Raw genomic sequence first — 26,865 nt, forward strand, 5'->3', positions numbered from 1 at the left:
AACAGAGCACAACGAGATAAACCTGTCCAGATGTGAGGATAACCTGCACAATACTGCAGTGAACTAGGAGTCCCAGGGCATGCAAGTCCAGAAAAGCACTTTCAACAGTGCCCACCAGAGGGCGATAGACCGATAAACCCCGGTTAGCACAAAATCTTCATAAAAATATCTATTTTTTTTACAAATTGCTCACCATAACAGCGAAGCTCCGTAGAGCAGAATAAAAACATAATGGACTTGCCCGAAACCGAAGTCAATCCAAGCAAATGAGTCCCAAGACAAAATATGTGAGGCATTGTGCCACCTTTCTGTTACAAGGTACGGTTTAGACATACACTACGTGTCCAGAAGAGTGTGGACGGTCCTCCAAATGACTAAGTTCAGGTGCCCCAATGTTAGAGGGTGAAGGAAGTCAGCAGACGCCTGTGCAGAGTCTCCACTGACACACACACACAATGGGGGATTGCGCAGAAGGGCTCAGTGACTCTGAATGTGGCCCCTTTGTCACTAGTCAGTGTTTGACATTTCTGTTAGATCTTCCCCGGAACAACTGGAAGTGCAATTATTATGGTTTGGAAGCACCGAGGAGCAACAGCAGGGCAGCTCCAAATTGGTTGGCCACACAAACTAACAGAATGGGTCAGCCGAAGGCTCAGGTGTCTTCTCCTCTGCGGTGTTGAGTTATAAAGTTGACCTGAAGGCAACATCAGCAGAAGAGCTGTGCACCAGAAGCCTCGTGAAATGGCTGCACAGAAGCGTAAGGTCATGTAGGTGGCTCTTCATTTATGCATTGACTAGCCGTCCCCCGTAGTAGTGAAACAGGACAGTGAGGAGGGTCCTGTCCGGCTCTCCATGCCTGACGCCACGCTTCCACCTCCCCTCAGCCCACAGCCTCTGTCACGGATTAGCACGAATATATCACTCCTGCAAGCGAACTCTTGATACTTAGCTCGAAATGTGTTGTTACAGCACGTTAAAAATACAGAATGAATAAAAATGTGGGCAAATCTTTTGTCGTGGAGAATAATCAGGATGCTTTTCAAGGAGACTGAATTCTTTTGCATGCCACTGTAACCTCAGAGGCCTAACGCCATTCATTAGCTTGTGTTTCAGAGTGAAGCCTCAGAGGCCAGGCAGCTTAACTGAACGTGTGTTACGTTTAATTCAGAACTGAGCCATTACAGTGTTAATAGTCTCGATAAGCAGAGTCAAAGATCAGCATGCGGTAATTAACAATTTATTAACTAGCAACGTCAAAATTATATACAGTGACAGAAATAATATCATTGCAGAAATACAGCAAATGGTGAATAATGATGAAGAGCACCAATGTGTTCTGGGTGATTTGTCCTAGAATCTTCCAGATTGGGTCCCTGGCCTTTATATATTCTGTTGAAAAGCCCAATTCTGGTGACCAACTGATTATGTGACTTGATAGTTTATGGCACATGGGCATCTAAACCTGCACTCTGTGTGGTGCCATCTTACAAGGACTGCCATTCAAATGCAGACTTTTCGTGGTGTTGCTGGTCAAAATAAAGGAATTTCCAGTGTTGTTACATTTTTGGCAGAGTTTCTGAACTGCTTTGTAATACACTTCTTTACAAGTATTGATTATCATATACTAGCCGTCCCCCGTGGCTCCACCTATGTAGTAGCGAAACAGGACAAACTTTAAAAACAAATAGACAAGCAGGCATCGCTAGCTAAGCGGAGGTTAGGTACACTCCAAAACATGGCAAGAGGTACAGCGACTCAAACGGTGGATGGCATGTGAGTGCCTACCCGACTCCCCACTCCTGACATCACACTCCCGTTCTCCTTGGCCCACATCCTCTGTCATGGATTAGCACAAATATATTGCTCCTACAAGCAAACTATGATTCTTAGCGCAATGAGATAATTCGCAAAATCAACCGGAATGTTCAAGAAAATTCCCAATCTAAATCCGTTAATTAAATAGGTGTCTCATTCCCTAGCTAAGCGGAGGTAAGGTACACGCCCTGAGGCTGGCGCATAAGTGAGGATGGCTCTGCCCCCCTCCCCTCAGCCTGCTGCGTGTCTCTTGGATTCGTGCAAATAAATCGGTACCGCAAGCAAACTATAATACTTCGAGCAATGAGAGTAGTCACAAAATCAATCAGAATGTTAAGGCAAATTATAGGAGAAAAATCCGTTAATTAGTCCTCTTGTGAAAAGCGGACAAACAGAGAGACATTGGATTTTACAAATAGAGCAATTGAAATGCCTAAACTGCAGCGTCCTGGTAATAAATAATCCAGCAGTCGATGTGGTAAAGTATGATCAATTCTCTGTTAGGAAGCTCAGTCCATTAAGTCACCCAGGAGCCAGTGGGGGTCTTGTTTACCATACTGAGAGTAATGTCACTGGCTGTAACTGAATCGTTAGTCGAGTCAAGTGATAGTAACGACGATGTGAACTGATCATCAGACGCTGACACAAGGGGCGTGTTGATCGTACGGATCAGGTGCCGACATTCTACCCTCTCATGTGCAAGAGATGGAAAAATCTAAGAAAAGTGTGCAAAGAAACATCTATTGTCCAAATTGTGATGTCACATTGTGCGTAGGTGACAGTTTCAAAATTGTTTGCACGACAGACGTGTACTAAATATGCATCAGTACAGCAGTGGACACGCAACAGACTCTCCCTACTGTAGTTGTTAGCCATTATGAATGTAGTGAGAAGTCAAGCAAAATGAGCCCTTTTATTGGCTAACTAAAAAATATTACAATATGCCAGATTTAGAGGCAACTCAGGCCCCTTCTTGAGCCGAGATGTAATATGGAGACTGGAGTTCCTTGTGTTTACACAGACATCAGGACAGATACAACATTGGAAAACCTTTATATGAGACATCTTAAATGTAAAAAACGAAAAGACCACTTCAGGCTAAGATTCATTAAGCAAGAAAGGAGAACAATGTCTAGACAAGATCTTTGGATAAGATGACTGTTCAACAAAGTCTTTTGAAGTTTCTGTGAATTTTTCCATGCAATGTGGATCTGTAGTCAGGTTGTCTGTCAGTACGAGAGATGCAAACAATCCTCATATCTGGCCATAAGACCCATGTCTCTATTTACACCATGTTGCAATGTGTTTAATTTTAGCATGAGTTTCACTTCCCATTCTTTTCTGTCTTGCTGTGTTCTGAAGTTACCCATAAGCCCTATGACTTTAAAATCCTTCTCACAGTGTCCATGGCTGTTGAAGTGTTCTGCTACAGGAACATCTGTGTCGCCATGCTTGATGTGGCACTTGTGTAAATTCATTCTCTGACGGAGTGTTTGTCCAGGTTCTCCCACACAGAGTGCAGTGTCGGGACATTTCATACAGAGAATGAGGGAGACCACATTAGATGATCTGCAGGAAAATGACCCCTTTTATTAGCTAACTAAAAAGATTACAATATGCAAGCTTTGGAAGCAACTCAGGCCCCTTCTTCAGGCAAGATGTCATACAGAGACTGGAGTCCTCTGTGTTTATATACATACCAGGGCAGATACAACATTGGAGAACAATTAAGTGAGACATCTTAAATGTAAAAATTAAAAGACCACTTCAGGCTAAGATTCATTAAGCAAGAAAGGAGAACAATGTCTAGACAAAATCTTTAGATAAGATAAGATGACTGTCCAATAAAGTCTTTTGAAGTTTCTGATGAGTTTTTCAATACAATGTGGGTCCTGTGGACAGGCTGTCTGTGTCAATCCGAGAGATGCAAACATCCCTCATATCTGGCCATAAAACTCTTAGCCTGAAGAGGTCTATTAATTTTTTACATTTAAGATGTCTCACTTAAAGGTTTTCTGATTAAAATAAATTCAGTTGTTTTTACTTTTTTTCCCAATTATTAAACATAACACAACAGAGGCTTATAAATTCTGAAAAATGCTAAAAATGTGATCCATCAACGTTCCTTTCATTAAACTGTGTGTGAGGACACCTAACAGAGATTAAGGGGAAGTGCATTCAGTTTGGCAAACCAGAAAGCACAAGTCGGGTCATCAAAATCAGCAGCAAATGAATGGGTCACATGGCTGTAGCCGAGACCCCAGTGACTTTTTAGAAAATGTTGGAATTAGATAACGGGATAAAGTAGACATCAGCTATGGAGAAGAACCTGACTGAGCCGATCATCCCTCTTTGCTTGCACTATGCATGTTTGTCTTTGTTCTGACATTTTGTTTCATTTCTTTTTGTATTTTCTTAGGGGGACCCTGGAGATTCAGGACCAATTGGACGTCATGGAGAACCTGGAGCCAGAGGACCGCAGGTTGGACTCATCTGATAATTCCTTCCGTTATCCCACTGCCTGTCTAGCAATAGCACAGGAACTCTGAAATGATGAGCTCTTGTGATCTGTAGAAGGCCCCGCTGTCTTTTGCTTTTGTTATTTTTTACTTTGCTTATTTACAAACCTAGTGGGTCACTGCATTCTTCCTCGTGGTTATTTATTTTGCTTTATTATTACGGTGTTAAAACAAACAAACCATTAAGCTTTACTCACGTTAGGCTGAAGTCACACTACAGGACTTGATGTGACTTCTTGTCCGAGAGGACATCACATCACACCTTGTGAATTTCCCATTGGGATTAATAAAGTATCTATCTATCTATCTATCTATCTATCTATCTATCTATCTATCTATCTATCTATCTATCTATCTATCTATCTATCTATCTATCTATCTATCTATCTATCTATCTATCTATCTATCTATCTATCTATCTATCTATCTATCTATCTATCTATCTATCTATCTATCTATCTATCTATCTATCTATCTATCTATCTATCTATCTATCTATCTATCTATCTCACAACTACCTCATTGTGCCTTGATGATCTGGACTTTGGCTTTCATGTGTAGTAATTTCATTTAATATTAATTTATTTTTATTAGCTTTTTCTTCGGCCTCTACAAAAGGTTAAGGAATTTATTTGTCTGCCGTATTTTTTTCATTACAGATGTTTTTGAAACTGTTCATTCTGATCTACATCTTTCCTGGGTGCTATTTTGTTTATAGGTCCAGCACCCACCATTGTTTGCTGTTTGTAGTGCAGGGTCAGTTTGCTCATGAGCTCCGTCTGGTGGGTCTCACTTGCTAAAATGACAGCTCCATTCAGGCAGCCAGGGTTCTTAGGGTCGGGGCTAGGTGCCCTCAGTAGGCTGCCAGGTGAGAAGGAGAAGACAGTGTTAGTGAGGAGCAGCCATTTTCAGGTCTCTCCCGAGATGTTTGATTGGGTTCTGAACTCTGGCTGGGCAAGTCCGTGCCATTCACAGGGATCTCCCAAAGCCATTCCTGTGTTGCCCTTTCTTTGTGCTTAGGGTCATCGTCCTGTTGGCAGCTGCTCCTTCGGCCTAATCGGAGGTCCAGACTGGTCTATAACAGGTTTTCATAAATGAGATCTCTGAACTTTGCTCCATTCAGCTTTCCATAACCCTGTCTAGTCTCCCAGTCCCGACCGCTGGAGTGCAGGGGATGAGTGGTGCTTGGTTTCCTTCAGACATGACACTAATCTTGGTGTTCACCAGACCAGAGTGTCTTGGTTTTTCACAGTCCTTTAGGTGCCTTTTCCAGATGTGGCCTTTCATGTATCGCCTGGGCACTCTGTTGTAAAGTGGATTGTTGCAGTAATGGTTTTTCTGGAACCTTCTTCCTTCTCCTCACAGATTCTCTGGAGCTCAGCCAGAATGACCATTAAGTTCTGGGTCACTTGTCCTACCAAGGTCCTTCTCCCATAATTCAGGCTCAGTTTAGCCAGCCAGCCAGCTTTAGGAAGAGTCGTGGTTGTTCCAGTTTCTTTCATTTAAAAATTATGAAGGCCACTGTGCCGGGAAGGTCTACAGGATGGTAGTGAGACCAGCTATGTCATATAGCCTGGAGACGGTGGCACTGGCCAAAAAAACAGGAGACAGAGCTGGAGATGGCAGAACAAAAGATGTTAAGATTTGCATTGAGTGTGACGAGGATGGACATGACTAGAAATGAGGACATTAGAGGGCCAGATGAGATTAGACAGGAGTCGCAATGGACTATGATATGAACATTAGAGCAATCTGGATGAGAACAGGTCATCTAGCCCAACAAAGCTTGGCAGACCTCTCCACTTATTTTTTCCAAAAAAACATCAGGTCGAGTTTTGAAAGTCCCTAAAGTCTTGTTGTCTACCACACTACTTGGTCACTTATTCCAAATGTCTGTGATTCTCTGTGTAAAGAAAAACTTCCTAATGTTTGTGTGAAATTTCCCCTTTACAAGTTTCCAACTGTGTCCCCGTGTTCTTGATGAACTAATTTTAAAGTCACAATCTTGATCCACTTGACTAATTACCTTCATAATATTAATCACTTCACTCAGGTCTCCTCTTCATCTCTGTAAAGGCTCAGCTCTTGTAATCTTTCCTGATAATTCAGCCCCTGTAGCCCTAGTTGCTCTTCTCTGGAACTTCTCTAGTGCTGCTATGTCCTTTTTGTAGCATGGAGACCAAAACTGCACACAGGACTCCAGATGAGACCTCACCAGTGTGTTATAAAACTTGAGCAGAACCTCCTGTGACTTGACCTCCATACGTCAAGGCACTATATAACCTAACATTCTCTTAGCCTTCTTAATGGCTTCTGAACACTGTCTGGAAGTTGATAGCTTAGAGTCCACTATGACTCCTAAATCCTTCTCATATGGTGGACTCTCGATTTTCTGACTGCCCGATGTTTGCTGATGACATTGTATCGAGAGTAAGGAGCAGATTGAGTAGACCCTCAAAAGGTAGAGATATGCTCTGGAGAGGAGTAGAATGAAGTTCAGTAGGACCACCAAGACAGAATACATGTGTGTGAATGAGAGGGAGGTCAGTGGAATGGTGAAGATAATAATAATAATAATTCATTACATTTATATAGCACATTTCTCAGCACTTAAAGCGCTATCCCCACAGGGAGGAACCGGGAAGCGAACCCACAATCTTCCACAGTCTCCTTACTGCAAAGCAGCACCACTACCACTGTGCCACCTGTGAGGATGAGGGAGTAGAGTTGGTGAAGGTGGATGAGTTTAAATACTTGGGATCAACAATACAGCGTAATGGGGAGTGTGGAAGAGAGGTGAAGAAGAGAGTGCAGGCAGGGTGGAATGGGTGGAGAAGAGTGTCAGGAGTGATTTGTGAAAAACGGGTATTAGCAAGAGTGACAGGGAAGGTCTACAGGATGGTAGTGAGACCAGCTATATTATATGGGTTAGAGACGGTGACACAGGAGACAGAGCTGAAGGTGGCAGAGTTAAAGATGTTAAGATTTGCATTGGGTGCGATGAGGATGGACAGGATTAGAAATGAGAACATTAGAAGGTCAGCGCAGGATGGACGGTTGGGAGACAAAGTCAGAGAGGCGAGATGGTGTTGGTTTGGACATGTGCAGAGGAGAGATGCTGGGTATATTGGGAGAAGGGTGCTAAGGATAGAGCTGCCAGGCAAGAGAAAAAGAAGAAGGCCTAAGAGAAGGTTTATGGATGTGGTGAGGGAGGACATGCAGGTGATGGGTGTGACAGAGCAAGATGACGAGGACAGAATGATATGGAAAAGATGATCTGCTGTAGTGACTCCTAATGGGATGAGCCGACAGAAGAAGAAAAATAAATGTAAAGAATTACATGTAGGAAGTAAAGATGTGAGGTTGAAATACACAATGGGCGGTCTGAAAATCGAGAGTCCACCTTATGAGAAGGATTTAGGAGTCGTAGTGGACTAAGCTATCGACTTCCCGACAGTGTTCAGAAACCATTACGAAGGCTAACGGAGTGTCAGGTTATATAGCGCCTTGATGTGTGGAGTACAAGTCACAGGAGGTGATGCTCAAGCTTTATAACACACTGGTGAGGCCTCATCTGGAGTCCTGAGTGCAGTTTTGGTTTTGGAGTAGTCTTCCTCAGATGGGTGCCTCCTGTCTCTGAGCTTTGCAGGCAACTCCTTCCATGTCATGGCTTGGTTTGTGGTCCGCTATATGGATAGATGTGCACCTTTCCTGATCCGCCTGGTCAACTGAATTGGCCACTGGTGGACTCCAAACATCTCAACGGTGATCAGTTGAATGGGATGCACCTGAGCTAAGGGTTCCAGTCCTTGTGTCAGTGTGATGTTTCAGTTGTTTATTTGTTTAATAAATTTGCAAACATTCCTAAAGTCCTCTTTACCGTGTTGTCATTCTGGGGTATCGAGAGTTACTTGATGAGAAAAAAAATTGAATTGTAATGATTTTAGCAGAAGGCTGCAACACAACAAAATGTGGAAAGAGTGAAGGGTCTCAAGAGTTTAGGAGTCCACTGTACTCACTTGAGTTATTTTATTCTTTTGTTTTCATTTCTTTCTTTCTGAATTCTGTTGTAAAGGGGTCTCGTATTTCATTATTTAAATTAATTGTTACTGAATCTTTTGTATTAGTCTGATTTTTGGGGATATTCCTTTAATTATTAAACAAATGTATTTTTTTTTTGTGATTTGGAGAGTTTTATCATTTTGGCCGTTCTGTCTTGGCTAAAGTCATAAGTTATTGACATTCATTGTTTTGTTCTTTTATAACAGGGAGAGCGAGGCCCTCGGGGACCAGAAGGACCACCTGGTCCACCAGGATTACCAGGACTTCAGGTAAGTGAAATGAATGTTGGAGTTTCAGTGCTGGAGATGTACCATTGTCAAGATGAAGTGTAAAGAGCAAAGCAAAGGCTTTACTGGAGAGAGGCCTGCACTGGCTGAGGTGGCCCAACTGACCTTTGGTTTTTATGGTTTGTGCCCTGTTAGAGTTCAGGGCAGGAGGTGGGCATCTACTAGGCCAGTCCTGGATCTCCTGCTGTTGTTGTTCTTCTTCTTCATCTTTTCTAAGTTCTGTGTGGGGTCGATGTGCTTGACCAACCTTCTCCATATGGCTCAGTTCGGCACCTCCTTGCCAGTCACCTTCATCTTCACTAAATTCCTAGACCGTCTGAGGGCCCTGTGCCAACTACTTGGGCCTCTTATGAAGAGACTTGAAGAAGCCTCACCAGGACTTAAGATCAGGAGACTGAAAAGAAGTCTGTCTTAGGGTGAGGCACAACTTAGTTGCAAATCCAGAAAGAGGAGAAGTGATGTGATTCAGTGAAGAAACGTGTGCGATTTGTGGATCAAAGCAGAGCCAGCAGAGTTTCTGGGCCCTACACAGATGGAAACGGAGGGCTGCAGTCTTCGGATGATTCCTGGGATGAGGACCCACTGAAAAAAGGAAAATTGTCACGTCACACGTCTTATACTTAGCTGCTTGATTTAATTTGGTACTCGTGTGTTATAACCCCATCACGGGTACAGGCAAGAGAAAAATTTCATCGTCTTTTTACATTCGTTTATTTACAAAACAAAAACAAGAACACATAAAATTTGATTTTTTAATTACTTTTGAAACATTACGTTTGTTGCAAAGTTTCTGATGTCGTTAAGTATAACATTGAAAGGTTCTACTCGTGAGTGAATGGAGCAGCGCTCTCTGGGCTGAGTGGCAGGGCTATAATACACGGGTACCAAATTAAATAAAATAACTAAGCATTAGACATGTGGGACCTCATCCCAGGAATCGTTCGAGGATTGCTGCCCTCCGATCCCACCTGTGAACTTTCCATGAGCAGGTATGCAGAACGTTTTTTAGATTAGCTTTCATAACGTTAAAAAATGTTAGTGTTCCCCTGCTACACCGTTTTCTTTTCCAAGCGGTGCCACCATTTTGAGGGATTTTTGTTAATGGTTGCTATGCTGTTGTTAAGCAAGGTGAACAGGAAGCGCGTGCCACGTGATGTCACCAGGTCAAAGGTCTAAAGGTCAGTGCTGTACACTTCCTGGTTGTCTGTGTCATGTGTCGAGCAGAATCCCCCCCCCCAAACCCTCTCTTGCAATATTCATCCATTAGGCAGGTCTTCATTTGTCCAGGGCCGCACAGATCACGACTGCCAGTCTCATACCCGCACTTTCTGCTTCCACAGCCATGCACTTGTAAGGGCACAAGGTGGTGGTATGGTGTTGTCCTGCAGAATGTGGTGATCCAAAATGTGTCCATATCTTTGTGCATTAATGGTGCCCTCACAGATGCCCCATACCATGACCTTTGGACCTGACGCTGAGAAGAGCTTAGATAACCCTTGACCTGTTTGTCCTGGAGAACGTGATGGCTGTTTAGTCCAAAAGCTATTTGAAATGTTGACTTGTCGGACCGCCGTGTTCCACAGTGTTACTTTCCATCTGAGATGAGCCCAAGCCCAGAGAAGATGGCAGCACTTCTGGACAGCACAGTAAAGCCTTCACTTGCATCGGTGACTGGTGTGGGCTGACAGAGGTTTACTGAAATCCGTGACAGATGTGTGACGCTGATGTCTGAATGATTGGAGACACACCAAGACTTGACCAGATTCCTTCAGTATTTGAATTATATTGTGCACTTTAGAGGGTGCGATGCCCAAATGCCAAGCGACTTGTCTCTGGAGAGCGCTGTTCTCAAAGTGCCGGATTATTCCCTGTTGGCGAGCCTTGGCCCACCCTTGCTCTTGAAGGACTTGACCATTTTTGGGGACTGCTTATCTACAAGAACCCGATTGCCTCACCTAATCCCCATCTTTCAACTTGTCACATCGTTGTTAGTCCTAAACTACCCCTCGGTACGTTTTATCCAGGATTCCTCCCCTGCCAGAGGTTCAAAATCTCGTTTTTTTGTTGATTTTTGATGTTTTAATTGTTGATTATGTGCATCAATGTTTATTTTTGCTTTTGTCCACTGTATGTATATAAGCTGCCTTTGTTATGTTCCATGTGTTTTGTGAGTGGTCCCCTAAGAGGTGGGGCCACCTGCCAATCACCACCAGGAACTGCCCTTCACCCTCTCAATCCAAAGGGCCTTCCAAAGTTCCTGGTGGTTCATTTTGAATGCACTCGGGAGTTGATGAGTTAATCGTGTTTCTTTTGAACAGCTTGTGCCTTTGGTATAATTTTGGAGTTTTGACCCTCATGCTTGGGGTTTGACCACATTTCTGGATTTCTGTTGGTGTTTTTGGGCAATTCCTTTGCTTCTTGTGCTCCGTGGAGCTTCATTGTTATTGAAGAACATTTTGTGTGACTAAACTTCTTTTTATTTTATAAAGATTTGGTGCTTGCCCTTACTACTAAGTGGGGTTTGACGGTGATATCCCCCTCTAGTGGACATTTTGTGGAAGTGCCTTTTGTAACATTGGTTTAGTGCTTCAGAACAGGCTGAGATTGCAGATACTCAGCCCACCGTTTTTGGTCTACACAATGTGAGGAGACGTCCACAGACAAGCGCAGTCCCCTGGTCTTCAGCAGGGACCCCATAAGCCCTGCACCTTTCTCTCGCCACCATTCCTTAGCCTCAGTTGGTTGCTCTGTTCCTTAATCAGTGAACAGCAGCAACCCGGCCCCTTGAGTGCCATCTGCTCACTCCATTCTCGACCTCTGCCTCCTCTTCACATGGCTTGGCCATGACAGCTTCTTTACTTTTTCACCTCCATACCCTTTGTCTTTTTTATTTTTTGATCTTCCTCTAAGTTGCTCAATCTCCCTTTTTATACCTGTGGGCACAAGTGCCCTAGTAAGAGACCCCAGAGTGCTAATGAAGAAATTGGCTGAACTGCGAACGTCCACATGTGGGCTCACCTGTCCCCCCCATCAGTACCCTGGGGCTATCGCTTGCACCCGTGCCCATCTGGAGCCTGAGCACACACTTTATTAATTTAAAAACTAGGACACCACTCTGAACCCCCATCACATCTTTCAACACTCTGTCGTACCACCGGGAAGGCCAATAAGGTAGCGTCACAGAAACTCATTGCACCTTCTTCCATCTTCTGTGAATGAGATCCTGAGATCCATGAACTCCTCCACTAAGGGCAGTTGATCCCACCCCTGACCCTAGGAGGGAGCAATCCAGAGATCTCTGACCTCCGACCTGGAGGTGCTGCTCCTCATCCCAGCCACGTCACACTCAGCAGTGAATGCCAAAGGGCACCGTCAAATGAGGGCAAAGAGGGCAACATCTTCTGCCTAAAGCACCGCTGCTCCCCCAACTGCACCCCCTCACTCCCTTGGCTGGGCCTTGATATCCATGAACACCACAAACAGCAGTGGTGACAAGACGGATCCCAACGCCCACAGGGAACGAGTCCGACTTAACAGTAATGAGGAGAGAAGGAGATCACAAGGGCAAGCAGCTGAAGTGAGGTTCCTTCATGGAGTGGCTGGGCTGACACTCCAAGGTAGGATGAGAAGCACAGCAATTCGGGAGAGTCTCGGAGGGGAGTCGCTGCTGCTCTACATTGAAAGATGGCAGGTGAGGTGGTCTGGACACGTTGTAAAGATGTCCCCCCACAGGTGGCTCCACCTGCAGCTGTTCAAACCCTGCGGCAGACTTAGGACATGCTGGAGGGGTTATGTGTCTCGGCTGGCTGCTTGAGAATTCCTTGAAATTCTTCAGGAAAAGACTGGAATCTGAAGTGTGGGCTGATCTGCTGCTGCCACAACCCTCACCAGGAAAACCAGTTTGAGACGATGAGATGAGATGAATTGCCTCACATTTTTCTGTAATGCTTGAATAGAGTTAAACTTTGAGAAGGGTCCGGGGCATTCCAAGGTGACACAGCACTTGATCGATCCCCTTGCGTATGTATTTTTCAAAGAATTTGATTCTTCTGTCCACTTTGTAAACCTGCTTACCCAGTGTGAGGGCCATGGAGAGCTGTAGTCTGCGCCAAACCTCAGGCACATGGTCTGGTCGGCTGTCACGGCTTTCTGCTGCGCTAATGTTCTGCTTGTTTTATTTTTGGAGGTTTTCACCACCCCGCTGAGTGATTGTTCTGTTCGCACATGTCGCATGGACTCCGTATTCCTATCTGAAGCTGCGCATGCATTAATGATGATAACATTTCCTTGCTGGGTCTTGCTGGCTTTGGAAATTGACCATCTGCAGACAGAAATATGATATTAAGCTAGCCATTTAGGTCCAGAGACGACATGTTTGGGGGAAAAAAAACAGCTTTGGGTAATGGATTACCTCCAGACGCCCACTCTCCAGTTGCACACCTGTGCCAGTAAACCGTTTTCTTGGAAAATTCCTAAGAAAGCCTCATTCAGTTCCATGCAATTTGTTGGTGGGATTCTAGTGAATTTTTTTTCCCTAAATGAGAAGCAGTAACTGCAGCCAAGAGTCTGGAAAGCCAAAAGCAATGCCAGGTGGAAGAATTCCACTCTACTGTGTGGTATTGTGCTGGCACCAGGCATCCGGGCTGCAAAGCAGTCAGAAAAACAGATGAAGAGTCCATCCATTTATTATCAAATCTGCCTAACACAGGTTGGGATTACCTGGGCTGGGGGGTTTGTGATGCCCACCCTAACTGAACTGGGTACAAAACAGGAACCTAACCTGAACAGGGTACCAGTCCATAACATGACATGTAAACGCAGCAACATTCATTCATTCTGGGCTGTTTTAAAAGGCACTGATTAGTATAACCTGTGTGGGATTTGAAAGGAAAAACAGTGCAAAAGATAGATATATAAATAATATATCTCATATATAGATATGAGATAAATAAGTAGATATATAAGACAGGCATTATCTGTAGATAGATAGATAGATAGAATAGTTGGCAAGATTACATAGACAGATACTCTACATCAGATACACAGTATTTGGTATAGTTGGCAGGATCAGATAAATAGAGAGATAGATGAGAGAGGCACTTAGATAAAAAGGAACTATATTACAGTTAGATGTGAAAGGGACTATATAGATAAATAAAAATGCACTATATTACAGTTAGATAGATGTGAAGGCACTATATAGATAGACAAGTAGATAAAAGGCACTATATTAAAGTTAGATAAATAGATAAAATGCACTATTACAGTTAGATAGATGTAAAAGGCAATATATAGATAGATAAAAAGGCACTATATTACACTTAAATAGATGTGAAAGGCACTATATAGAAAGATAGACAAATAGATAAAAGTCACTATATTACAGTTAGATAGATGTAAAAGGCACTATATTACAGTTAGATAAATAGATAGATAAAATGCACTATTACAGTTAGAGAGATGTAAAAGGCACTATATAGATAAATAAAAATACACTATATTACAGTTAGATGTAAAAGGCACTATATAGACAGATAGATAAAAAGGAACTATATTACAGTTAGATGCGAAAGGCACTATATAGATAAATAAAAAAGGCACTATATTACAGTTAGATAGATGTAAAAGGCACTATATAGACAGATAGATAAAAAGGAACTATATTACAGTTAGATGTGAAAGGCACTATATAGAAAGACAGACAAATGGATAAAAGGCACTATATTACAGTTAGTGCATTTTATCTATCTATTTATCTAACTGTAATATAGTTCCTTTTTTTATCTATCTATCTATCTATATAGTGCCTTTTACATCTATCTAACTGTAATAGTCTATTTATCTATTACAGTTAGATAGATGTAAAAGGCACTATATAGATAGATAGATAGATAAAAAAGGAACTATATTACAGTAAGATCGATGTAAAAGGCACTAGATAGATAGATAATGAGTATTTGGAATAGTTGGCAGGATTACATAGGCAGATACTCTACATCAGATACACAGTATTTGATATAGTTGGCAGGATCATAGATAGATAGATAGATAGATAGATAGATAGACATGAAAGGCACTATATTACTATAAAATAGATGGATAGTAGATAAAAAGGCACTATATTAGAAATAGGTAAGCTAGCCCAGAGTTACAATCCTTCCAGCATGTCTTGGGTCTCCCACAGGTTCTTCTCCCAGTGAGACATGTCTGGAGTGGTAATAGGGTGGAGCTGCCCAGGGGGCATTCTTACAATGTGCCCAAACTACCTCAGCTGGCTCCTCTGAGGCTCACCCATATCGTTGGACTTCTTACCTTATCGTGGTGTGTCAGCGCAGTGACCCTGTGAAGAAACCTCATTTCTGCCACTGGTGATCTCATTCTGTCAGTCATTACCCACAGCTCATGACCGTATGTAAGGACAGGGACGGAGATCGACTGGTAAGCCGAGAGTTTTGTCTTTACGTTGAACTCCCACTTCACCACTGATGACCAGTACAGCACCTACAGAACACCTACCTGACACAACTTCAATCCAGTTATCAATCTCACCTTCTTTTTTTCTGTCACTTGTGAATAAGATCCAGAGATACTTGAACTCCTCTGCTAAGGACAGTTGTTGTCCCCTCAGGTGAAGAGAGCCATCCAATCTTCTCTGAGTTAGATCTAGGTGAGGGAAGCTGTCAGATTGATGAAGGTGGCATTCAGGGAATTGTTATCTGTGGCATCTCTTGACTCCGCTGAGATGTACTGACAGGCTAAGGGGGCTGCTCCTGCCAAAGGGGCTGTAGAAGCAAACCCTTAAGCATGGGAGGAGTTTGGAGAGGCCAATGGAGAAAGTCAGTCGGATGGTATTGAAACTGCTCTGGTAAACTGTTGGACTCCTCAGACATGAAAGGTGTCACCTTGCCCAGATTGTGTTAAACCAGACAATCCAATACAATACTTATTAGTAAGAACTTCACTCTGCCAACCTCAATGCACTTCTGAAGGATTCGCTTTCCAGCCTGAAATATAAAGACAGGGGGCGGGAACTCAGTGATGATGTAATGGTGGCCACACCTCTTGGGGTTCTACTCACAGAAAACAGGAAATGTATCCTTTAGACACACATAAAGAAAAATTACATTAAAACAGTAAACAAATGAAAAATAATATTTATGCTTCTATATGAATACTTCTTTTTGTAGTTCATATCTTTCAGTGGTAATTGGTGGATTATTTTGTTTGGAAAGTTAAGTTATTTTTGATTAAGTCAGTCAGGACAGTTTCATTTGTTTTGTGCCACATCTGGCAGATCTCTGATGGCATTTGCATGGCATTTTTGTTATTTTTCCCACACCACTAATAAGCCTTGAGATACCACGTGGGACTGATCCTCATTTCACCCGTTGCTGTTGTTGTTTTTTTTTTTACTTCACTTTCACGTTTCTCAGCCACCACTAACACACATCCTGAAACCAGATGTCTGCCTGTTCCTAGTTCTGTTCATTTCTTTTATTTCTTTTTATTTGAAGATTTGAACCGTCTGTTATATGGGCCGCTATGAAGTGTCGCCATCTCTCCTCTCTGTGAATCTCCTAGAGACCGCCCAGTATCATCGTCAAGAATCCTTAATTGGGGTTCATGTTTTCGATCAGAGAGACGTTATCGTGGAATTTGTTTGTGTTTTAACAGGGTGGGCCGGGAGCTCCAGGCTCGAAGGGGTCCGTTGGAAACGAAGGTCCAAAAGGCCAAAAGGTAAGCGGCTTGCTCTTCATTCATTTTGCTTCTCGCAGTGGCCGGCCATTGACTTTATCATCACCTAGAAGATGATTTACAGCCCAGGTGGGTGCTTTTCCTTCATAAAGTTAATTAAAAGTGCAAAAGGATGAAATTCTACGTCTAATGATTAAGGTGTGAAATGTTTAAAGGATGAGCAGAGCCTTCACGATCCCCTCGTAATCCAATGCATGGGCAGGCTCAGTAACACGGCAATCAGAAATGCCAACATGTTATGATGTGCTGAATTCTTTAATTTTTAATAATCATTCTGAAGCCGTTCTATTAAATGCATACAGATGACTGGAGGTTTACTTACAAAGGGAATTTCATGGTAACATTTGTTTTGTCCTACAAAGTCTCTGTAAAGACGTGACATTTTATTTACCATTATATCACTTCGCCATTTTGTGTTTTGCTTTGTGTCCTCCCACATCACAACCAATCGTCAATGGGGGAGGAACTAAAGCTTTAGATTTGTCAAAAAATTCAATCCTGGGTTTTCGACGGATCTCGACGTTTTAGTGTCCCCTGATACCAAAAATATTGATATCTCGATGATGGATGTGCGTCTGTCTGTCTGTGTGTGTGTCTGTGATGGATGGAAAAATCTCAAACTCGAAACTTAAGCCTGTTATGAGATGACGATGTGCTAATTAGTCTTTGAGACAAAGCGTGTAAGAGAAAGGGCAATCTCCCTACCTGACCAATTTTATGATCAGAAAGATTAGCATCAGAGTGGTAAACGATTACTGAAAAGTTAGAGAAGAGTTTGGGTAACTTAGTTCCAAGGATACAAAGCCTACTGACTCTCATGTCCAAATTATTATGATTTTTCTTTTCTGGTGGCTTCCATTGTATATACTTTCTGTTGGATTGTTGTCATGGTAACCCGTCTCAGAAGGACTCGAAGCATAAAGGCTGGAGTGCACATCCCATAATTATTCAAGATTTGGGTAAACTTTGCATGTGTTTGATTAGCAAGTCTAATTCAGATTTATTTGGTTTCTCCACATCTTTGACTTTTGGTTTACGTGTAGGCCTCGACGACCGTGCTGTTAGACATGTGGGTTACGATGCTGGCCATTTGACTACGCTTATGTCCCACTACTATCTCATATAAAAATTAGCTGTCTATGTCTCTCTTAGACATTAAAGAAGTTTGGTTCAAAGCTAAATACAGTCTTGTGCCCATTAATGGACAACCGAGTTAAGGTGATTGCTACTTACAGCTCAGGGCCATAGGAAAACAAAAGGGTCATAGTGTTCTAGAAGTTGCCAAAGCCATCTACAGTAACAAAGCTTTCATCATTGTTATTATTATTATTATTTTGCAGGATCTCATATGTTTTTTGGACTCGTTGAGGCCCTTTAAAGTTTGTTTTCATTGGTCCTGCTCCACAAGGTCAATTCTAACGCATGAGTGTTTCTCAACCTTTATGGTCCTGTGACCCATTTTATCTTTTTTAAATTCATAGACAATCCACAAGGAGCAATTAAAAACTGTCCCCTTGGTTAAATTAGTGCGATTGGAGGTCCCCTTTGGTGAAATGAGCCTCTGGAGCAATTTTCAGAGTTTTGCTCAAGGGCCCAGCAGAGTAGGATCCCTTCTGTCAGTAACAGGATTTAAACCGGCAGCCTTTCAGATACCCGTGCAGATCCTTCGCCACAGAGACAACCACACCAGCTGCAACAAAGACCTGCCCCTTCTGGGCTAACACCATAAAACCAGCAACCACACTAGAAGTTGGAAGTCATTCTAGGAAGGAGGACGGATTGATCTCACACCTTTAATTTTACCTGGCTGAATGTCATTTCATTTTGCACCTGTGTCTACTAGTTGTCTTCCCTCTTGTCTCGTGATCATCATCATTCAGTAGGGTATTCCAACCCTTTATAACCTATCGTCTATGGGGGAGGAGCAAAAACTTTAGATTTGTTAAAAATTTCGATCTTTGGTTTTCAACGGATCTCGGCATTTTAGGGTCCCCTGATACTGAAAACATGATGATGGGGGTCTGTCTGTTATGTGTGCGTGTCTATGTGTCACAGTTTCTAGAGCTAAATCGGCTGGACGGAAAAATCTCAAACTCGAAACTTCAGCCTGTTATGAGATGACGATGTGCTGGTTAGGTTTTGAGCCAAATCATGCAAGAGAAAGAGTCGCTCTAGAGGACCCCTCAAATACCGTAATTCTGCAATTAATTAGGAATTCTTCTCATCAATTGTTATTGTAATGACTGTGAGGGATGGCCGGCCGAATATTCCGGTCCACACCTCCAGGCCGCTAGATGGAGTCCTCCCAGCAGCATGGAAGGTCCCCAAATTCCAGCAGGGCATTATGGATGGTGTAGTTTTTATAAACAACCCTGCTGGATACCATGGGGGCCACCTGGAGCCGCTGTAGGGAGGCTTACAGAGTGCTATGTGCCCTATAACACGGAAGTGCGTCATAATCACATGACCGGAAGGAACAACGTGCTTCCAGGTTGAAGAAAAGAACTTTTAATCTGACCCGGAAGTGATAAGGAATCACATGGACTGTAGGATTGGAACCACTTCCGGGTCAGGGAATATAAAAGGACGATGGGAAATCCCAGACGCTGAGCTAAGCTGGGTGGAAGGGTGGCAACGCGTCTGGGAGTGAGGAGGATTATTGATTATTGTGATTTGTTTATTGATTTATTTTATTTTATTATTTTATTTTTATTATTATATTTTATTAATTTTTATTGTAATCATTCCATATAAACAGATCAATTTATAACCAAACAAATTAAAAACAAATCAAACCCCACCCCTGAGAAGGAGAGCTTAGCTAAAGGAGAATTGCTTAGGGCTTTTTAATAAGACAACATTAAGCAAAGGAAAGGGAGAAATAAATATGTATGTAAATAAGAGATAGAGAAGGGAGTTAAATGCGGTAATAGTTATTTCTCTTATTCTAAAATAATATTGATCAGATCCTGCCAGGTTTTGAAAAAATTTTGTACAGATCCTCTAACTGAGAATTAGATTTTTTCCAATTTAAAATGATATAAAACATCGGTTTCCCACTGACTTATCAGAGGAGAGTTAGGATTCTTCCAGTTTAACAGAATGAGTCTGCGTGCCAAAAGTGTAGTGAATGCAATCACCGTTTGCTTGTCCTTCTCCAATTCCAGTCCATCTGGAAGGACACCAAACACAGCTGTTAATGGGTTAGGAGGGATTGTGACCCCAAGGCTGTCTGAAAGGCACTTAAAAATTTTTGTCCAAAACGATGTTAGTTTGGTGCAGACCCAGAACATGTGACCCAGTGAGGCAGGAGCTTGGTTGCAGTGTTCGCAGGTTGGATCTTGCCCTGGAAACATTTTGGACAGTTTTAAGCGAGAGAGATGAGCTTGATACATAACTTTTAGCTGAATAATTCTGTGCTTTGCGCATATGGAGCTCGAGTGAATTCTCTGCTTTGCTACCTTCCACTCCTTTTCTGATATATTGATTAAGAGATCTTCTTCCCAATGTCCTCTTGGATCTTTGAAAGGTAGGGACTCTAATAAGATTTTATATATTGCGGAAATAGTGTTTGTTTCCTCGGAATTGAGCAGTATTTTTTCCAGCATTGTGGAGGGTGCAAGGTGGGGAAAATCGGCCAATTTCTGTTTAACAAAATTTCTAATTTGAAGATAGTAAAAGAAATGTGTAGCTGGGAGGTTGAATTTTGAATGTAATTGTTCAAAAGATGCAAATATGTTGTTTATATAAAGATCTCTGAGCATTTTAATCCCAAAACTTTTCCAGGTATTAAAAACTGGATATACTTGCGAAGGTTGAAAGAGGTGGTTCTCTTGCAGAGGTGCCACTGATAAAAGATTTTCCATCTTAAAATGTTTTCTAATTTGGTTCCATATTCTAAGTGAGTAAAGCACAATTGGGTTATTAGTATATTTGCGATAACTTGCATTTATTGGAGAGCAGAGCAGGGAGTATAAAGAAGTACTACAGGAATTTATTTCTATTGCGGACCAAGCCTGTGTATGTGCATTTATTTGTGTCCAGGTTTTTATGGCTTGTATGTTTGCTGCCCAGTAATAAAACTGAAAATTAGGTAAAGCCATGCCACCTTCTGCCTGAGGTCTTTGTAGGGTCGCTCTTCGGATACGTGGGTGTTTTGAGTTCCAAATGAATGAGGTTATTGTTGAATCTAACTGTTTAAAAAAACGATTTATTGATATATATTGGAATGTTTTGAATAAAAAAGAAGTTTAGGAAGGATATTCATCTTAACAACGTTAATTCTTCCGGCTAGAGTGAGATGAAGGGTTGACCATCTATGCAAGTCTTGCTTAATTTTTTCCATACAGACGGCAAAATTTTGTTGATAAAGAGCTTTATGTTTACTTGTGATATTTACCCCTAGGTATTTAAAACTGATCTGCTATGGTAAAGGTAGGGTGTCTAATTTAATATTATATGCTTGTGAATTCACTGGAAAGAGTATACTTTTATTCAGATTAATTTTAAGACCAGAAATCTTTTGAAATCTTTTGAAATTCTGTTAGTGCTGTTAAAACAGCGGGGACAGTGTTTTCTGGGTCTGATATATATAAGACCATATCATCTGCATATAGAGAAATTTTCTGTTCCAGTCCTTCTCTGACAATCCCCTTTATCTGATAAGAATTTCGGCAGTGAACCACCAGTGGTTCAATGGCGATTGCAAACAGCAGTGGTGACAAGGGACATCCTTGTCTGGTGCCACATTCTAGCTTATAGTAGTCTGAGCAAATGTTATTAATACAAACTGAAGCTTCTGGACTGGTATACAGTAGTTTGATCCATGCACAAATATTCGGGCCAAACCCAAATTTCTCCAATGCAGTGAAAAGGTAATTCCATTCAATCATATCAAATGCTTTTTCTGCGTCTAATGATAGTAATATCTCTGGGGTGTTTGATTTTGCTGGTGAATATATAACATTAAACAAGCGTCGGAGATTTGAAGATAGATGTCAGCCTTTAATAAATCCAGTTTGATCCTGTGATATTACCGAGGGCAGCACTTTCTCCATCCTTCTAGTTAGAATTTTTGAGAGTATCTTAACATCATTATTCAGGAGTGAAATTGGTCTGTATGATGCACATTGTAACAAGTCCTTATTTTGTTTAGGAAAGACAGTGATTAATGCTTGTCGAAATGTTTGAGATAGTATTTGGTTGTCTCTAGCTTCTGTAAATGTTGCCAATAAGAGGGGAACTAGCTTGTTTATTTATTTATATGAGTATTGTGGAGTGTGGTTGCTTTGTGCACGTTAAATATAATAATAAATATTCATCTTTGGATTTTACCTGGTGTCTGACGTGTGGTCTGAGGGTTAAAGGGGTCATGGAGACCTTAAACTGTCACATGACCTCATTAATGATCAGAAAGATCAGCATCAGAGCAGTAAATAATTTCTGAAATTTTACAGAATAGTTCCGGTATCTTGGTTCCTAAGCCCACTGACGCTCACGTCTGAAGTTTTTGTTCCTCATCTGTCCTTCAGATCACACAGGCAAATTCATTGGTTCTCATTAAGGCCTTGGGGTGATGCATTTGTAGAAACATTTCAGAACTCCACTGCTTGGCCCTGAAGGAGGAGGCGTAATCCCAAAATGTGTAGGCCCTTCTTCTTTGTGGTTGCCTTCATCACAAGTTTCAAAAAGCTTGAAACTCCTGAGTCTTTCTTGATCTTTGGAGTGGCTACCTCTGTGTAGACAACTGTCATGAGATGGTCTTAAATGACAACAAAACTAAAACAAGGACCTGGAGCTGCCCTCTCACATGATTGCCTGTTTGTTGGTTGGTTTCTAAAATCGTTAACATAATCGTTGCACTACTCTGCACTTTTATGGTGTTTCGCTTTCATTTTAAGTATTAAGCTCATCCTCTCTCATTTAGTATCTGACAGATGTGTTTTTGTGGCAGCTGTCGTGTTTCCCTCTAAGACAACAGGAGAGCCCGGTTAGTATCTAATAAGTGTGAAGGGAGACCTCCGATCAATGGTCTCATAAGGCTGTCGACTGTTGTTACCTCACATGTATTAAAGGATGCTATTTAAGATGTTTTTAAAGATGCAAAGTAAAGACGAGGCCAGCAGACGACTGGGAAAGTCAGTGGCTTAGAGAGTCGTCTGCACGCCATGGCGCCTGGTGGTCAACTGACGCCAGCATCCTGGGGTGCAGCAGTTTTGTTCTTTCTGACCATGAGAGGCAAAGTGGAAATGATGCCATTTGTCCTCTTTCTAGGGGTTCTCTTCCATTTTAGAGAGTGTGATAGAAACTGGGGCGTCAGCGAGCCTCACACCCCCAAACACAATCACACAGAGTCCCAGGTTCAAATAAAGGATGGTTTATTCACCAAATTCCTCCACAATACCTAGCACTCCTCACAGTTTCTCTCACCACCGCACTTCCCTCTTCCGGTCAAGTTTTGCTCCACGCCCTCCCAGCTCCGACTTGCCTGGATGACGGAGTGCGTTTCGTTTTTATTAAGAACCCGGGAGTACTTCCAGTGCCAGGGCTACTGCCTGATGGTAGAACTTGTGGCTCATACAGAAGTCCCATTTATTAGGGAGTGCATCTCACTGCAACGCCCCTTTGCGGCACTCACAGATGCCAGCAGGGCTGTGTTTCTGGACTACAACTCCCAGCATTCCCTACTGGTTCCATACCGGACACCTATATCCAGGGCCGCTGCCATCTAGCATCCTGGGGGTGTAATGTATCCCCTGTGGCATCTTTTAAAACTGATGATTTGTCTGTCCATCCCTTCTGGCCATCGCTTCTAGGACTGGCTCCATCCTCTCTCCTGGTCGGGTTGCCCATCCAACCCATGTGGCACTTACAAGAGGGAAACTGAAACTTCACAAATGACAGTCCTGCTCCATACTGGTCCGATGTGCACCCTTCTGTTGACTTCTCTAAGAGACTCGCCACGCTTCTGTGCTCAACAGGATTTCATGTTTTATATAATAGTTGTATACAACCATGAAAAAATACTCCAAAATATCCAAATAATAATAATAATAATTATTTGCATTTATATAGCGCTTTCTCACTACTCAAATTGCTCAGCACTTGCAGGTTAAGGGCCTTGCTCAAGGGCCCAACAGAGCAGAGTCCCTATTGGCATTTACAGGATTCGAACTGGCAACCTTCTGATTGCCAGTGCAGATCCCTAGCCTCAGAGTCACCACTCCGCCAGTACATCAGTAACATATAAATCTCACAACAGGAGTTTTAAGGAAGCCCCTCAGCCCCGGTGCACGCTGTATGGTCCAAATTTGTTTTCCTCATAATCCTTTTTAAATCATTGCTATATGCAATGATTAGGAAAAGAAAAACAACAAAATATTTCGACACAATTCCGATTCCATTCTAACAAGGAGTCAGACGTACTTCAAGTTAATCCTCTTTCCAGTGTTCTGCTGGATCAACAATCACAAAACTGGCCAATTTGTTTTTCATAATCGTTCCCTTAAATCTGCTTGCCATTAAAAGTATTCTTTACAAGAAATTACACCCCCGCCCACACCCCTTAGCAAAATATAACATTTTATTAAAAAAGCCGCATTACCAAATGTGTCATTTAAAATGGCTCAGCAAATGGGCGGCTTTGTTCTCTTCTGGTTTGATTAAATTGTGCATGACGTGAACTTTGGAATTCATAGCCGTGCTGCCCTCCATAACAGAAACCAACATTAAATTAAAAAAAAATAACAAAACTCGTAAAGAATTAGACCCCTTGTAGGATACAAAACAGGACAATAAGGCATTGTCATTAATGAACTGTGCTGTTCATAGGTGGCATACCGGAGATCATTTAACTCAGGAACTTGGCTCTGTAGACTCACATCGGTAGATGATTCCAGAATGGAAATCCCCCAAAACCAGTGACGTTAAACTGAATAAGTCTTACTGGAGTGTTTAGAACATTAAAAGAATATCAATGAGAAGAGGCCACTCAGCCCAACAAAACTCACCCATCCTGTTCTCCTAATTCCTCCGAAGTAACGTCAGATCTGATGTTGAAGCTACCTAAAGTCGTACCGTCAGCCACACGATTCGGGACAGTCGATGCTCAACTTTCACAGGGGTTACATTCCTAGGGAAATGACTCAAAAGTTGAAAATGTGAATGTTAATACATTAAACCTACAGGAAATTGGGGTCCGGGACCACCACAAACTGTAATCTTTCACTAGAGATGGCTTTCAATCCTATTTTTGTAAAAATTGATCTATTTGTATGGAATGTTGTGTGATTACAATAAAATCAATACAATTATAAAAAAAAGATACATTTCTCTATAGAATTCCTAACAGTAAAACACTTTTTGGTGTGGATGCCCCATTGCACCCCCTGGCAAGATGCCGCCCAGGGTGGGAGCTGTTGTCGCCCCTACCTAAATTCACTCACATTGAGTAATGTTACAAAATGAAATCTGCATGCATCAGACAGCCCGTTACGTACATGAAGTAGCATTTATACAATATGTACTTTAAAAAGTAGGGCATTTTATATTTACATTTGGACAGAATAGCTTAATACAGAATCAATCATACTTAACTCCGTGTCACAGAAAAGCACATGGAAATATCTATGGTGTGCAATATGAGAAATAGGAAAATTCGGATCAGCATTCATTTAACAATTCATCTCCAGTAAAGAGACGCAGAGTTGGTGTCTCTACATAAGAAATTGTTCGGCCGCCAAGTCGGCAAGTGTGAGATGTTGTGAGATGCTGCCAGCTTCTTCTAACGTGTGGAGTGTCGTCGAGGTATCTTTGCAGGTGTCCTCCAGATCCGATGTGCCGTTTCTCCCAATCGTGTCATGGAGAGCCTGTGCTCTACTGTGAAGTTTGTGCTCCAACGAGACATTCCTTATGAATATTGTTCTGTCTCTGACGAGGCATTTCTTTACGCTTCGGTGACTGTTGCATTATTAGATTATGTGCATAATGAATAGCAAGTCTCATCTGTGTCATTGGGAAGTGAGTTACAGCAATACCAGATGAAGACCCCCCCCCCCAACCAGGTCCCAGAGGGTCACATTCATATACAGTATGTACACTCTATGATCATCACATATAAAAATAAAATGAGCAGAGAGTGTGCAGCCACTCGCACATTACCCTCTTAGAGATTTGAGCACAGGGTTACTCGTCCAGTATATCAAGTGGATGGGGTGGACCACCTCGGATATTTAAGCGAGTGGTTGCTCATACATTATATGGTGCAGAGTGATATATCGTAGGTGTGTTGTGTGGAAAGGGTAAAACCAGGATGCCGGCATTACTGTCTTCTCACATATGTCAAGGCCCCTTGGTGACCCAGGGCCTCAGGGGCACACACCACCCAGGTCACCCTGATGGACAATCCATCCATGAGCTACATGAGAGACAATTATACGTCAGATATGATTGTACTATCATGTACTTCTCATCATCATTACTTTCTGTATAAGGATTTCTGGGGCCTTTTCATAGGCTTGAAGTGCATAACGTTTACAATAACGACCACCAGATCTGATGTGACCTAACAAATTCAATTATCTTTAAGAAGTTTACATGACAACGTATTTTTATTTGTTCCCTCTGCTCTATCACATTATATTATGTGAATATAAAATATATATAAAGAATATATCCTATGTGAATTTCCCTTTGGGATTAATAAAGTATCTATCTATCTATCTATCTATCTATCTATCTATCTATCTATCTATCTATCTATCTATCTATCTATCTATCTATCTATCTATCTATCTATCTATCTATCTATCTATCTATCTATCTATCTATCTATCTATCTATCTATCTATATTAAGAAGAATGTGTAGCGGCACGTAGTTAATGGTGAGAGCTCAAGATGTTTTTTGCTGGTGTGTCGCCGTTAAGGGGCAATCAGATGGCCAGCTGAGCCACCCATGGAAAAACGTGAAACCAAACCCACACTAGCAGTGGATCAGGTCAACTGGGTTCTGAACGTGTTCTGCTGAGACAGCTTTTGGACCTGAGGAGCGTCTCCTCTTAGTTCCGTACTAAATAGTTAGGTACCCTGTGACTGATCCTATGTGACTGCGGTCATCGTGTGCCATGTCTCAGTCCAGCTTCCTCCCCTAGCTGGTGTTCAGCTTTCGTGTTTTATGTCTTTTTTGTTCATTTTCAATTCTTTATTTTTGGCCTTGTCTGTGTATACAAGCTGCCTTTATTATGTTTCATGTGTTTTGTGGATTGGTCACCTGACAATCACCGCCAGGAACTGCCCCTGTCCTATAAATCTGGAGGGTCTCCCACAGTTGCTGGCGGTTCATTGTGAATGTGCTCTGGAGTAGGTGAGTTAGCTGTGCTTGTGCCTTTTGTATATTTTTGGAATTTTTGACCTTAGTGACTACTTTTCT

The 26,865-nt window shown here is 42.1% G+C and overlaps 1 protein-coding gene across 1 annotated transcript in view; it reads left to right on the plus strand.

Annotated features, from left to right (window-relative positions):
* Positions 1 to 26,865, plus strand: part of LOC114664078 (collagen alpha-6(VI) chain-like) — a 353,886-nt gene that overhangs the window by 200,589 nt on the left and 126,432 nt on the right. Inside the window, exons 24-26 of the mRNA XM_051936115.1 lie at positions 4,235 to 4,297; positions 8,603 to 8,665; positions 16,358 to 16,420. Of these exons, the coding sequence (XP_051792075.1) occupies positions 4,235 to 4,297; positions 8,603 to 8,665; positions 16,358 to 16,420 (189 nt within the window). The remainder of the gene's footprint in view (positions 1 to 4,234; positions 4,298 to 8,602; positions 8,666 to 16,357; positions 16,421 to 26,865) is intronic.

The sequence above is a fragment of the Erpetoichthys calabaricus genome, chromosome 13 (genome assembly GCF_900747795.2).
Source record: "Erpetoichthys calabaricus chromosome 13, fErpCal1.3, whole genome shotgun sequence".
In the NCBI taxonomy this organism is placed as follows: Eukaryota; Metazoa; Chordata; class Cladistia; order Polypteriformes; family Polypteridae; genus Erpetoichthys; species Erpetoichthys calabaricus.